We start from the raw sequence: 15,485 nt of genomic DNA on the forward strand, positions 1-15,485 counted from the left end.
TGAATAGATAAGGGAATACTGTACCTTGGGGATGTTCTCAGAGTTACGAATGATTTCCAAGAAAGAGTCACGTATTAAATTCCAGCATTCATCAAAAGATGGATTAAAGACAATAATGGGGTCGTGGACTTCAAGTTTGATCATGATTAGTTGAGGCATGAAGAAGTCCATCTCTTTATAGGGCTCCTTGAAATCATTTCCGTCCTTTAGGAGACAGATGGTACAACAATCATCGCACAATGCAGGATTTCAACATTGAGGAAGGGAATGTAACTACGTAATAGAGTACACACATACCAGAAAAGGAAATGAAGGCAACTATTACTGTTCATATTCAAAATAGAGACTGTGTGTAACCTAGCCCTTTCTAGTTCCCCGTTCCTCCTCACCAGTGTTGCTTTGTTGTTTGGAAATCACTGCTTCCTGACCTCTAAATCTTTCCCATTCTTCAAAATCTGTCTCTCTGGGCATTCTCCATGTTCTCCAGTTTAATCTTTACTCCTGAACTTCTGTACTTTTGTTTCCTGGTGTGTTTTTATTTCTTTCTGTGTTGTATGGATTTATATGCACATTGTATTTATGCTAAACTTGAGGCCTAGATCTGTTTCTTATTCATCTCTCCTCTTTGAAACATTCATAACACCCATGGTGGACAGGCTTCAAGGGAGTTTACATACGCAGACTAGGAAGAAGGGCCTGGCAACCAGCCTCTATAAAAAAGTTACCAAGTGAAAACTTTGTGACTAGCAGTGGAACACTCTCTAATATAGTCCTCCGAGTTGGAAGGAACACAAAAATATAGCTGGGAAAGCGCTGCCTCTTCAAAGTAGAATCAACCATAATGACAAAGATGGTGGAAAGCTTTGGGGGATTTTTATTTAATGGTGTGGCAAAATTCAATATGAGAAGAACAACTATAAACATCTATCCAAAAACAGAATATGAAATTTATAAAGCATGAACATAGAAAATTGGAAGTTATAAAAAATTAAATTGAATGCATAAAAATCAGTATCCTATGCAATAGAGAGCACAAATGACCTGGTACTAACCATTTTAAATCAGATAATAATATAATCTACTAAGCCAGAAATGACAAACTGATGATGAAATTGCATTCATCATCAATAAAAACATCTCAAGATTTATTCTGAAGTACAACAGTGTCAGTGATTGGATGATACTGGGTAATACAATTCAAATTTACACATTAAGGTTTTTATCAACCTGCGCAGTGTGATATTTATCAAACATGCAATCAAGATACATTGATAATTACTGATGACTGGAATGTTAAGGTTAGAAACAATGAAGATGGAAAGGTAGTTGGAAAAATATGGACATGGTAACACAAGCAATACTGGAAATGGCATGATTGAATTTAATAAGACCAAGGATATTCAATCATTTCAGGAGGTAGCATGTAATCAATAAACAATACTCTGAAGATATGTCTAAACTGCACTGAAGGCATATAAAAAACCCAAAACCTCCATGAATAGACAGATTAACGCCAGAGATACTTCAATAAATGGATACAACGCAGTAAGCATCGACTCATTTGTGCAAAAAAAATTGGAAGGCAGCCACCTGGCACATGACTGGCAGACTTCTATATTTCAAAGAAAGTATATAGTTGAGGCATCAACTATATCCACATGGAAGAAGCATCGTAGCCTGTGTGATCCAAAGATTAGAATAAAGGATTATAAATAATAAATATAAATAGTAAAATCCAAATCCAAAGGAAGAAATGGTATCGCACCCACTTTTTAGAAGGCTACAGATGACCATGGAAGGCCAAAATCCATTTGCACGGTCCCCACATGGATGAAGCTTCCAGTGAACTCCCTCTGAACATAGCCCAGGGATGTGGAGAGACTGGCTCTCAGACAGAGAGCATCATAAAGCTGACTACGGCAGATGCACTTCGAGTAGAACGCTATATCTTATCATTGTTCTCCTTTTTTGGCCCATCTTAAAGTTATTTCATTTTTTAATATTTTCTGGTTCTTTTTTGATTGAGGGTTTTCTATGCTTTGTCTAATCATTGTTGTTGGTTTGTTTGCATCCTGCTTGTATTTCGTATGATTATCTGGATATGGAATTCATGTAGCTCTTTGAACTAGTGATAACTGCCTAGGGGAGTGGCAGGGGAAAATGAGGGACGAGGAACTAACAACTAGTACAAGAGCAAATGCTCGGGGATTTACTGTGGTGGTCATTGTCCAAATCTTCTTAATATGATCAAACAAATTGTATGATATGTGAAGTATGTGCCACTAAAACGATTTTATTCAAGGCTAGTGAAAAGTAGGAAACATATTGAAGCTGTCAAGGACCTCATTGTGCCTGGATCCAAGAAGAGCACCAATGAAATCACCAGTCAAGAAACACAGTGATGTGCTGTCTTAAGCAAATCTGCTGCAAACGAGCTTTAACGTGTCACTTTGAGGTCTCAGGTGCTCCTGACCCAATCACTTCACAGGCATGCAAAACCTGGCCAATCAGTAAGGAAGACCAAAGAAGAATCGGTGCATTTGAATCATGGCATTGGCAAAGAATATGCAAACAATATGCATAGCTTGCCAGAAGTACAAACAGATCTGTCTTTGGAAATGTATAATCAGAATGCTCGTCAGAAGGAAGGATGGCGACTTGGTCTCATCTACTTTAAACAGGAGGGACCACTCCCTAAAGAAGGACATAGGTGAAAAGGGAAGACTTTTAACAAGATGGACCGACACAGTGGCTACAACGGACTCAAGCATAGCAAGGATGGTAAGGATGATGCAGGACTAGACAGTATTCTGTTCTATTGCATCCCTGAGTCGGAACAGACTCTGTGGCACCTAAAAACAACAAGGATGATTGACAAACACTTCTTGAGGGTCTACTGTTTAACTCAGAACCCACTGCCAGTAGATTCTGAGTCATAGTGACTCTACGGGACAGAGTAGATCTGTCCCTCAGGGCTTCCAAGGCTGTCAATCTTGACAGAAGTAGAGGGGGCTGGTGGGCTCAAATCACTGATCTTTTAGCTAACAGTTGAGCACTTAACTGCTGAGCAAGCAGAGTTCAAGGATCTATGAATTTGCCCTACGTGGAATTTTAGAGTATGATTAGCTTTTCATATCTGTGTTACTTCTTTCCTTCATTTTCTTTTAAAAATCATTTTACTGGGGGCTCGTACAACTCTTATCACAAGTCATCCATCCATCCATTGTGTCAAGCACATTTGTACATTTGTTGCCATCATCATTCTCAAAACATTTTCTTTCTACTTGAGCCCTTGGTATCAGCTCCTTATTTTTTTCCCTGCCTCTGTTTTATTAATTAAAAGATCACTTTATAGGGGGGTCTTACAGTCCTTATAACAATTCATACATCAATTGTATCAGGCATATTTGTACATATGTTGCCTTCATTATTTCTTAAACATTTACGTTTTTCTTTTTTTAAATCATTTTATCGGGGGCTCATACAACTCTTATCACAATCCATAACATACATCAATTGTGTAAAAAACAAACATTTATTTTCTATTGAGCCTCTAGTTCAACTCTTTTTACTCTCTCCCCCACCCTACATCATGACCCCTTGATAAATTATAAATTATTATTATTTTCATATCTTACATCGACAGTTATCTCCCTTCCCCTGGTTTCTGTTGTTTAGCCCCTGGGGGGGGGGGAGTTGGGAGGGAATTATTTATGTGTTGATTATTGAGATCAGTTCCCTTTTCCTTCCCTTCTCTCCCCACCTTCCCCCTACCCTCCTGGTGTTGATACTCCCATTCCTATTCCTAGATTCTATGTGTTGCGAGCTCTTATCTCTCATCTATACCTGTGTACATGCTCCAATCTAGCCTTCAGTGAAAGGCAGGACTGGAGTCATGATAGTGGGGGCTGAAAAAGCCTTAAGGAACCAGAGGAATATTGTGTTTCCTCGGTGCTATACCGCACCCTAGTTGACTCATCCCTTCCTTGTGATCCTTCTGTGAGGGCATGTCCCATTGTCTACAGATGGGTTTTGGGTCTCTGCTCCAATCCCCAGTTTTGTTGTTGTTGTTGTTTGTTTGTTTTGGGTCTTCTAATGCTGGTTACTTGATCCTGTTGACATCTAATGATCGCACAGGCTGGTGTGCTTCTTTCATATGGCCTTGTTGCTTCTCTGCTAGATGGCCCCTTGTTTAACTTCAAGCCTTTAAGACCCCAGACACTATAATATATCTTTTGATAGCCAGGCATCATCCACTTTCTTCACCACATTTGCCTTATGCACCTGTTTTGTCTTCAGCGATTGTGCTGGCAGGGTGAGCATCACAGAATGCCAGGTTGTTAGAACAAAGATTTCTTGCATTGATGGAGGGCATGAGCAGAGGCCCAAAATCCGTCCACTACCTCAGTATATTGTCTTATAAGTATATGTACATACAAATGTGCTTGACACACAATGGATGGATGTATGAATTGATAAGAGTTGTATAAGCCCTCAATAAATGATTTCAAAAATATGTACATAGGTCAATACCTCTATTTTTATGAATGAATGTATTTGCATATGCACACATCCATGCTTATACCTCTATCCATAGCTTTGCTTCCTGGATTTTTCCTGTTTCCTTTTACCTTCCTCCTGCTCCACCGGCACGCTCGCCCATCTTCCGCCTCTTAGTAATTCCTCTCAACTAGATTGCTGTTGCTCCAGCACCCCCACGATCTCTACGTTCAACTCATTGTTGATTTTAATTCCAGTCTCTGGCATTACTTGCTCACCGCTCTATTCCCCCATGCCTCCTTCAACTCACAAGTCCCTCCGGAACCATCGGTCCCATTGCTTTCTCCTCATTGATGAGAATATACATAGCAAAACACCCACCAATTACACAGCTTCTCCATGTATCATTTAGTGACATTAATTACATTCTTTGAGCTGTGCAACCATTCTCACTCTCATTTTCTGAGCTGTTCCTCCCTCATTAACATAAACCCGCTGTCCCCCTAATGCTCCTCCCTATCTACTCTTTCTAGTTGCTTTCATTCTGGGTGTCTTCTGGTCAGGCACGTACGATTACAATTACATCTACAAACTGGTCCTCTCTGGAGTGCTAACACTGAAGTTGGAATTCTACCCCATACGTCTCTATATTTCTGGATCAGAGAGTCAATTGTATGTCTCTACTTGATGGTGAAGATGGTTCAGGAGCAGGCACTGTTTCATTCTGTTGTACATACATTCGCAATATGAGTTGGAATTGATTTTACAACACCTGGTAACTAAACAGTAAACTTCCTTTGGAAAACTGAAGTAACTAAAAGATGCTCTGGGCATGCAGTGGTTAAGTCACTCAGCTGCCAATCAAAATGTCAGTGTTCCAATCCACCAGCTGCTATGTGGAAGAAAGATGTGGCAGTCTATGTCAGGGGGTACGTATGGATGTACAGCGTTGGAAACCCTATGGGCCAGCATTTTAAAAAACTATTGTATATACTTGAGTATAAACTGACCCAAATATCAGCTGGGACACCCAATTTTACCATGAAAATGGCATTAAAAATGTGCTGAAAAACTTGGCTTACACACGAGTATAAACGGTAACATGATTCTTTTAAGGTAAGATAAGGATGTGGTATAAAAATTCAAAAGCACATTTCTTTTCTGTTGAAAATAGATATAGCAAAACCCACTCCTACTTCACAGTTTCTAGGCATAATGATCCGTGACGTCGATCACAGTCATCACGTTGTGCCAATGTTCTCCTTATTTCTGTCCCGGTTGCTTCAGTTACATTTACTAAATGGTCCTTCCCATCCTCCCTACACTTTGGTCTGATACCGATTTGTTTTAATGCAGTGCTCGAGGGTAACAATCTGTACTCTCTGGATTAAACGTCTAATCAACTGAAAGCTGACTTCAGGGGATAGTTTCATGGCAAAGTCCGAAAGACACCTTGGGATTATAGACTTGAGGATTATGCCAACCGTACCAGGCCTAATACGTTTGGGTGCTTTTAGAATTTGAAGATATGTTTCATATTTTTGTCCCTTAAAAATCAGGATCCCCAATATCATGATCCCAATTCTACCTTACAAATTTGGCTAGACCAGAGGATGTACACTGGTACAGATAAGAATTGGAACACGGGAAATCCAGGGCGGATGATCCTTCAGGACCAGTGGTGCGAATGGCGATACTGAGAGGGTGGAGGAGTGTGGGGTAGAAAGGGGGAACTGAATACAGGGATCGACATATAACCTCCTCCCTGGGGGACAGACTACAGAAAAGTCGTCGGACAGTGTAAATCTTGACAAAATAATAATTTATAAATTATCAAGGGTTCACGAGGGAGGAGGGAGGAGGAGAAAGGGGAAAAATGAGCTGATATCAAGGGCTCAAGTAGAAAGCAAATGTTTTGAGAATGTTGATGGCAACAGATGTACAAATGTGCTTGACACAATGGATGGATGGATGGATTGTGATAAGAGCTGTACAAGCTCCTACTAAAATGATTTTTATAAAAGCATACAAAAAATCAGGATCCATCTAATAGATTTTCATACTATATAAATTTAGGGTATGAAATGATGCTTGGCAAAAGAGGACTTCATGTTTTCTGCTTATGTATCAACTTCGGGGAGCCAGTTTGATGGAGGAAGTTTTTCATTTGGCCACCAGAACTATTTGTGTTAAGAACTTTAAAAACCCTATCAAAGATCCATCCCTGCCAAAGATCTAGAGTCAGTATCTGCAATGAGTACCTGCAACAGTCCCTGAAATCAAGTCAATGGTTTCTAACGAAGCTGTTTCAGCATCTTCCTTGTAGCGAAGAGGATGAGAACATGACCCTCACATTGTCAGAGCTGCGCATTTCACTGAATGCAATTTTCCTAGCCACTTTTCTACGTCTGTAGATTTCTACCAATGTCGATTGCCATCTAGTCAGCCCAGCTTATGGCGACACCATTAGAGCCCAAGCAGAGCTGTGTTCCATAGAATCTGCTGTGTTCCCTACGATCTTGGGGGGTGTACTGCTCAGCAGTTTTTCCTGGGTCAATTTGAATGGCCAAACTTTAGGTCAGCAGCCACACATGGTAACCATTTGCACTACCCAGGAACTCTTAGCTTTTTATCAGTAGGTTGCCCTGAGTCAGAATCAAAGGGGTTTGGGTTTGATATCATTATCACAGGAAAGCTTGCTTTATGTTAAAAGAAACCATTTTTATAAACTAATAATCACTAGACGTGTGAGCAAATGAAGAATTTACTTTTTGGCTTGGTTCACAGAGGAGGACAGATGTTGTTCTGTTGAATTATGACCCCATAATATATGTTGTAAACCCCATCCTCTATGCTCGTGGTTAAAATACCTCTTCAGAATTGGTCGTATTTGTTGTTATAGGTAGGGTTAGTGCCTGACATGTCTTGAGTCAATGTCCTTTAAGATATATAAGAATATATAAGAAATATATAAGAATGCAAGCAAGATATATACAAGCAAGCAAGTGAAGAGAGAAGTGGTAAGAAGATGCCAGGACACACAGAGATCCCCAAGACAAGTACCTTTCCCTAGAGCCAGCACCCTGAATTTGAACTTCTAGCCTTCTAAACTGTGAGCAGTCCAATCTTTTGTTTTGTCAAACACTAAGTGTAGCAAGTACTAGCTACCTATGACCAATGTGATGGAATACCTGAGCCACTGTTTCCTCCCATGTGGGCCCAGTACCTGTCCCGACTTACCTTGTGTAACATGAAAAAGGAAACCAGGTCCTCGAGAGACTTGATGACCAAATCTCTGAGCTGGAGGGACATGAAGGAGGCAACAGAGGCAAAATATTCTTCAATGATACGGGAGGACTCATGGTCATTCTTGGGAGCTAGGTGGACCCACTGGTCCTTCTGCGAGACAAAAAGCCTGGCACAGGTGGGGATCCACCTATCAAGACAAGACAACACCAAATGAGAAGCTTGGCAGAACTCTGAGAATCAGTGTCAGTCAGGCCTACCTTCTCTGACAGGACAGATGGCCTCATCTCCCCTGAACTAGTGTTGCAAATTGATACTTTCCTATCCCCAGCCACCTCATTTGCTACCACCCCCTGTTCCTGAGAAAAAAGCAGTGAGATTTTCACAGAGAAACCATTCTTCCATTAACCACCACCAAATTGACAGGGGATATTGGTGGTACTTCCAGCCGAGTCTACATTTTTCATCATTATAATCAGAGAGTGAGGTGAAAGGGCTCAAGGAACTTGAATGATTCCAACATCTCTATCTGGCAGGTGCCAGATCTCTGATTTGGATTTTCAAGGTCAAATGACAGAAAGCATGAGAGGAGAACTCCAGTGTGGTGACAGCTGTTGAGAACACGAATTAAACAAGTTGAGAAGTTGAGAGTAGGAATTAAACAACCAGAAGAAGAAATAGGCCCCTCAATTTCTCTTCTTCCCACTTATTCCAATTTCACAGCCATGGTGGGGAGTACAGCCAATGGTCTTTTCCTCCCCCCACATCTCTTCTTTTTTATATTTAATAATAAGGAAATTATTATTATATTATACATTAAAGTTTGTGAGCATTTACCTTTGCACATGTCTTCTGTAAGTGCTGTAACAGTATATTCTAGCAGTCATTGTACTAGGGACAGTCACGACAATAAGCCCAGTACCACTGCATCAACTCGGCCTCAGAGAGACGCTATATGGGTTTCCCAGAGGATGACTCTCTGGGCACGGGCAGCCTCACAGCACTACTGCAGAGTAGCTCACGGGTTTGAACTACAGCCCAGCAGTTACCACACAAGAGCACCACTGCTTTTGTCATGGCCCTGCAAAGACCAAGCTCACTGCCACTGAGTCCACGCTGACTCACAGTGGCATCCCGTGAGTTTCTGAGACTATAACGGTTGACAGGAGTGGAAAGTCCAGTCTTTCTCCCAAGGAGCTGTGGTGGTTTCAATCTGCCAACCATGTGGTTCGCAGCCCAACATGTAACCACTACACAGGAGCCATGACAGGGCTCCTTGTCATGGTCAGAGAGGTAATGATTAGTATGTTTTTGTAGTCATTACTGTATACCAACTATTGCATGTCTACTTTCTCTAACCCATAAAAAATTTATTCAGAAGGCATGATTATCACCATTTATAAAAAATCAGAGTTCCCTGGCTCTAGACATAATTCTGCATGAGTTTACAAAGGAAAAACACTTAACTGACTGACAACCCCAACCTTGGAATGCCAAGCCTGTTTATGTGGGCCATCTGAGTACAATAATTCAAATACAGTACCCTATCACCCAGAAAAGTCTAAAGCGAATCAGGGTGAGAGAACAGAAGTTGTTTCATAAAGGCAGAGAAGGATTAGGACTGAGAGGTGAAGAGCAGTCGGAAGAGAAGAAACGTGAAGTCTACCATTTGACACGGACATAACCAAAAAGGGAGCAGGAAGGACAGAGGCAGAAAGTCAAAGTAGCAGGAAGCAGCCGCTTTGCCAGGCTGAGCAGGTCCAGTTGTCCTGCCTTTAGTTTTCAGTGTTCAGGAAAGCACGGTGCAGCCGCATTCTGAGGCCAAATACTCACTCATTGAGAAGAATCTGATGGGCCTCTTTGCAGTGCTTCTGGATCAGAGTTTTATATTGGTGAGGCTGTAGAGGCAATTTTCCTTCTAGTAATTCTGCTGTTCGAACAAACCTGAGGTCACCAAATCTGCCGAGGAAGAGGGAGAAATCTCCTGAGCTAAAGATGCTGAGTAGCACCTTCTGCAGGTCAGGCTCAAAAGGCATATGTTCTCATTTTTCCAGTGAGCAGCAACTAAAGTAGATTAAAGCGATTTCTACAATCCTCAGGGTATCTGAGGAAACAGTAGGGGGTCTGAAAGAACTCTTGCAAACAGCAGATACATGAGTCAATTCAACAGATGTTTACTTATGCCAAGTAAAATAAGTCAGGCACAAAGGGTCACACAGTATATTGTCAGAATCATTCGAACGTATAGGGTTTCCAAGGATTTCTAAATCTGTAAAGGAGCCAAGAGCCTCATTATTCTCCCTGAGAGGGGCTGGTGGGTTTGAACCTTTGACCTTGCACTTAGCAGTCTAACATTTACCTACGATACTGGGTATTTTATATCAGACTCTGTTTGAGGTACTTTAAATATATATTTTAATCATTCTATTGGGGGCTCATGCAACTCTTATCACAATCCATACATCTATACATCGTGTCAAGCACATTTGTATATTTGTTGCCATCATCATTCTCAAAACATTTGCTTCCTGCTTGAGCCCTTGGTATCAGCTCCTCATTTTTCCTCCTTCCTTCCCATTCCCCACCCCCATGAACTCTTTATAATTTATGAATTATTATTATTTTTTCATATCTTACCCACTCCCTTCACCCACTTTTCTGTTGTCTATCCCCCAGGGAGGAGGTTATATGTAGATCTTTGTAATCGGTTCCCCCTTTCCACCCCACCTTCCCTCTACCCTTGCAGTATCGCCACTCTCGGCACTTAAAGTATGTTATTTATTCTTATCAGTCCAATAGGCGCCCGGGTGGCACAGTGGTTACGTGCTCAGGTGTTAACAGAGAGATTGATGATTGGAAGTCCCCAGCAGCTTTACAGAAGGAAAATGGAGGAGTCTGCTTCTGTGAAGATCCTACAGCCTTAGAAATCCTAAGGGGGCTATTCTATTCCACCGTGTAGGGTCATTATGAGTCAGAAAGGACACAATGGCAATGGGTTTGCTTTTTCTTTTGTTCTTCTGTGAACTCGCAAAAGCTCACTCCCTTTAAGCCAATTCTGACCCATAGTGACCCTCGAGGCCAGAAGAGCACTGCTCCAGGGGTGTCAGAGGCTATGCATCTGCACAGGAGCAGAAAGCCTCCTCTTTCTTCCACAGAGCAGCTGGTGGGTTCAAACCGCTGGCCTGGCAGATAGTGACCCAAGGCATAGTCCACTCCACCACCAGGGTTCCTCATTCTATGAAATGATTATCCCAAAGGTAGAGAGAAAGGAAAGCAAAGTACAGAGAGGTGACGTCACACAGTCACACTATCTAGGAAGAGGTAGAGCTGGGGTTTCCTCCTGAGCAGGCTGGTCCCAAGCCTGTGTTCTTAGGCAGTATGCTCCAGTGCTTAGAGACAGGCAGGGGTGCCATGGAAGCCCAAAGGCAGGCCACTTGGGAAGGGTGGGGGATTGCCACTTGCAGTCACATGTGTATCGGAGCTAGGAATTTTGTGCATGTTCTTTCACTTCCTGGGTGGAAATGATATTTGAGGTGCTCAGAGGTTCCTTTCTATGCGGCGGAAAGGAAAGGGTGGAGAGGCAGGCCCTTCTTACTCTGAAAACCACAGATCTTTCAGCTTGAGCATCATGGGGTTCACCGAGTGCAAATGCTCCTCATTCCACTGCTTGGCAGACTTGTAGACATTGTGCCAGGGCACAGGGGCCCGTATCACTCTTTGAGAAAACAAGCGCGGGGTGCTGTTGATAAAGAGCCTTTCCCTTTCTGTTGGGTCCAGGAGAATATAATCAACTGTAAGCGAAATAGAAAACACTCGGTTAGTAAGGGCCTTTGACCGCTCTGTGGTCATCGCTTCAACACTCAGAACCTCGGTCAGATTCCTCACCGGGGAAGGCCAGGAGGGTGTACTTGGGCTTAATTACAAGTCTATAGAGACATTTTCAGGTTTTTTTTCAGGGCATCCAAGATTCTGCTTCTAGATATGGCTGACTTTTGAGTCATTGCCTCCTCCCACTCAGGTGAAATCAGGTCTCTTTCCCCACCGCACAGCACTGCCCTACAGAAGCTGTCTCTTTTTACAGCCCCTGACAAACACGAGCTTACCTGTGCTTGCTTACAAACCTGGCCTACTGGGAAAGCTGCCCTGGTTAGAATGTAATGAGTGACGGTCCCTTGCGGTCACTGAGAAACCCCTAACTCACTGCCATCTGGTCATTTCGGACTCAAGGCAACCCTAGAGAACAGAGCAGAGACGCTCCGAAAGGCTCTCTAAGACTGAACCTTTAGAGGAACCGACAGCTTCATCTTCCTTCTGAGAGCAGCTAGGCTGAACCACCAACCTTGCTCAAAGTACAACCCACAGGAGACATTTAAAAGGAGGAATAGTTGAAAGTTGGTCAAGAAATGCTATGAATTCAAAGAATGGGGTGAATGTTGAGGGGATGCAACCCAAAACAAAAAATGGAAACAAAACCCAAACCCACTACCGTTGAGTGTAGTCTGACTCATGGCGACCCTGTAGGACACGGCAGAATTGCCTGTTTCCAAGGCTTTCTTTAGAGAAGCAGACTGCCACATCTTCCTCCCACAGGGTGGCTGGTGGGTCCAGTTAGCCACCAAGCGTTTACCCACCGTGCCACCAGGGTGCCTAGCAGTTTGAGCTGGTCCTTGCCGTCTGCAGCATGGGCCCAGAGTTTGCAGCATCTCCATCTCCCGTGACCTGGAGCTCATCAGACACTCAGGCGATTTGTGTGCACACGAAGGTGCAGAGAGCATGGGGATGGGCATTAACGATGGGGTAGTGGGAGCCGTGCGGGACTGAAAGTTAACTGACGTCTCTGACCTTGTCACTGGACCCGGGAGAGAGGACAGAAAGGGAAGGAAAGCCCGCTCTCTGGCAACCTTACCGATGCTCTTCATGAGGCTGCTGTAATAGTCACGTTTCTTCTCTTCGCCAAGCTCCTCGAGCAGCGGCTCCAAGATGTGGGCTGGCAGCTTGTTAGGAGTCAGCTTTAATATTCGAGTCATCACCTCTTCTGCCTCCGGGGCAATCATGTCTTTCCGGATCCCATGGATCAAGTAGTAGTAGTATCTCTTCCAATAAAAAACACACACCACAAGGAAGTGATCAGGGTTGAATAATGGTGGCCAGCTGTCCACACCCACCTGCCAGCAGGAGGCCTTGTGCACACATCTCCCTTCCTCACTCTTCACGTGCTGCCATCGAGCCCACTGGACCTACCACCTACCACTGATGGCATTGAGTTCTAGGGCAAATTTTCTCTATCTCTCTGGTGCAGTCAACCCGTCGGAGGGATTTCAGGGGGGTATAAGAGAGTGCTATGATCCCTGGTGGTGCAGTGGTTAAGCGTGGGGCTGCTAACTGCAAGGTCAGCAGCTCGAAACCACCAGCCACTGCTCAAGAGAAAGATGGGGCTTTCTACTCTCGTAGAGTTTCTGTCTCATAAGCACTGTCAGTGCCCCCAATAAAATGATGGTTTAAAAATAAAAACGAGTTACAATCTCAGAAACTCACAGAGGCAGTTCTACACTGTCCTGTGAAGCCACTATGAGTCGGCATTGACTTGATGGCAGTGAGTTTCAGTGAGAAGACAGGTTTGTCAAATGCCTTAAAAATGGGAATGGAGTCAGCACTGTTGATCTCAGTCAGTAAGCTGAAATTCACTCAAATACTTGACTCTCTCTTGACTGCATGTCGTAGCCGGCAGTGGGAAAGGAACCTCAAACGTCCCATGGAGACTTGTGGCCATTCTTCTAAGTCCTCCATGGGCGTGTAAGTTTAAAAAGCAGGGTAAATTCACAAACTAAACAAAAATGGCCAGGGTGATGTGCTGGCTTCAGCAAAGCTCAGTGATACATAAAGTAATTGTCTCTCAGCTGTCGGCCAGCTGCATGGCCTTGAGAAGAATATCCTTTAGGATGAGAAGAGCAAAGTGTAAGAAAGGGGGTTGAAACCAGCCTTGAGCTGCAGTGCTAAAGGAGGCAGCGGCTCGGAATTGCCATTCACCTTCCTTCAACGGAAATGCCACACAGGCTTGATGATCAGAATTGTCTGGGGCGCTTCTTAAAATTCAGATTCCTAGATCCCTCCTCGTGCAGTTTGGGAATTTAAAAGCAAGCTTTCCAAGTGAATTTTAACTTTAGATAAGTTGGATACCTCTAAGAGCATAAAGACCTGATGGTACCAGCCTAACCTGGTCTAAGTTCTAGTTTGGGCTGCTACTGTGAAACCAGAGGCCAGCGGTTCTCAACTTGTGGGTCACGACCCCTTTGGGGGGTTGAATGACCCTTTCATAGGGGTCACCCAATTCATAACAGTAGCAAAATTACAGTTATGAAATGTTAATGAAAATAATTCTATGGTTGGTGGTAGGGAGGTGGGGGCTCACCACAACATGAGGAACTGTATTAAAGGGTTAGGAGCAGCATTAGGAAGGTTGAGAATCACTGCCTTAGGCAAATTGCTTAATCAATCTGTGCTTCAAATTTTATATCCACACAATGGGAATCATCATCTAGCAGGTTAACCATGGAACTTTGCCCAAGGATAGATGTGTAGTCACTGTGAGTTATTTGTTTTATTGTGGATTGGTTTACAGACCAAGTAAGCTTTCCATTTAACCCTCATGCTTTTTCAAGTGTCCTTGATTACAATCCCCACAATGTAATGTCATAGATCCCACTTTCTCTCTGGGTTTCCCATTTCAAGCCCTGCTTCTTTCTTAAGCATTCCTGCCTTTTGAACATTGACCTTGGGCAAATTCTGTCTTTTAAAATCTCAAATTGTTGATTATTCCAAGGAACATTATCATTTACCTTAAAGATGTTCATTGTTTGGCTTAAAATGGAGTCAAGGAGATGAATTCACCTCCAGACCTGCAAGCCAACTAAGGATCAGTGGACAACATCAAGATAAGGGGAGAAAAGATGGAAGAATTTTACTTCTTGTGGATCCACAATCAGTGCTCATGGAAAGCAGGGGTCAAGAAATCAAACAATGTATTTGTCAAATCTGTCGCACAGATTTCATTAAAGAATTGAAGAACAAGGACGTCACTTTGAGGACTAAGGTACACCTGACCCAAGCCATAGTATTTTCAAAAGACTCCTATGCAGGTGAAAGTTGTACAATCAATAAGGAAGAGTGAAGCAGAACTGAAGCATTTGAACTATTGTGTTGGCGAAGAATATTGAAAAGCCAGCAGAACAAACAAATGTGACTCAGAAGAAGTATGTCAGAGTGCTCTTTCGGAACAAGGGTGGTGTACTTTAGACATGTTATCAGGAGAGACAAGTCCCTAGAAAAGGACATCCTACCTGGTAAAGTAGAACAGAAAGGAAGAGGAAGAGCCTCGAGGAGATGGACTGCCACAGTGGCTGCAGCAATGGGCTCAGACACATCAATAGGAAAGATGGTACAGGCCTGGGCAGTTGCTCCCTCTGCTGTTCCCTCTGCGGTATACGGGGTCAGATGGGTTGGAACTGTCTCAGCATCACCTTATAATAACAATGGAGAGATTGCTGGGACCTATGGTATTTGTATTTCCTACCTTTTTAAGGCAGTAGTACCATGCCATTTCCAAAGTGAATGCACCATTTTACAATGTCACCTGAATCTAGAAATCATATCAAGAATAGATATGCTGCATTGAACACTAATATCCAAAGATCAGAGGCATTATAGGAAAGTAAAAGATCACTAACAACAAAGAAAGAATA

At 42.9% G+C, this 15,485-nt stretch overlaps 1 protein-coding gene across 1 annotated transcript in view; it reads right to left on the reverse strand.

Moving 5' to 3' along the window:
• Positions 1-15,485, reverse strand: part of DNAH3 (dynein axonemal heavy chain 3) — a 226,805-nt gene that overhangs the window by 181,328 nt on the left and 29,992 nt on the right. The window contains exons 7-11 of the mRNA XM_075528109.1: positions 12,653-12,839; positions 11,342-11,537; positions 9,580-9,705; positions 7,741-7,936; positions 25-204 (exon numbers count right to left, since the gene is read on the reverse strand). Coding sequence (XP_075384224.1) covers positions 25-204; positions 7,741-7,936; positions 9,580-9,705; positions 11,342-11,537; positions 12,653-12,839 — 885 coding nt within the window. The remainder of the gene's footprint in view (positions 1-24; positions 205-7,740; positions 7,937-9,579; positions 9,706-11,341; positions 11,538-12,652; positions 12,840-15,485) is intronic.

This window comes from Tenrec ecaudatus, chromosome 12, assembly GCF_050624435.1.
Source record: "Tenrec ecaudatus isolate mTenEca1 chromosome 12, mTenEca1.hap1, whole genome shotgun sequence".
Taxonomy (NCBI): Eukaryota; Metazoa; Chordata; class Mammalia; order Afrosoricida; family Tenrecidae; genus Tenrec; species Tenrec ecaudatus.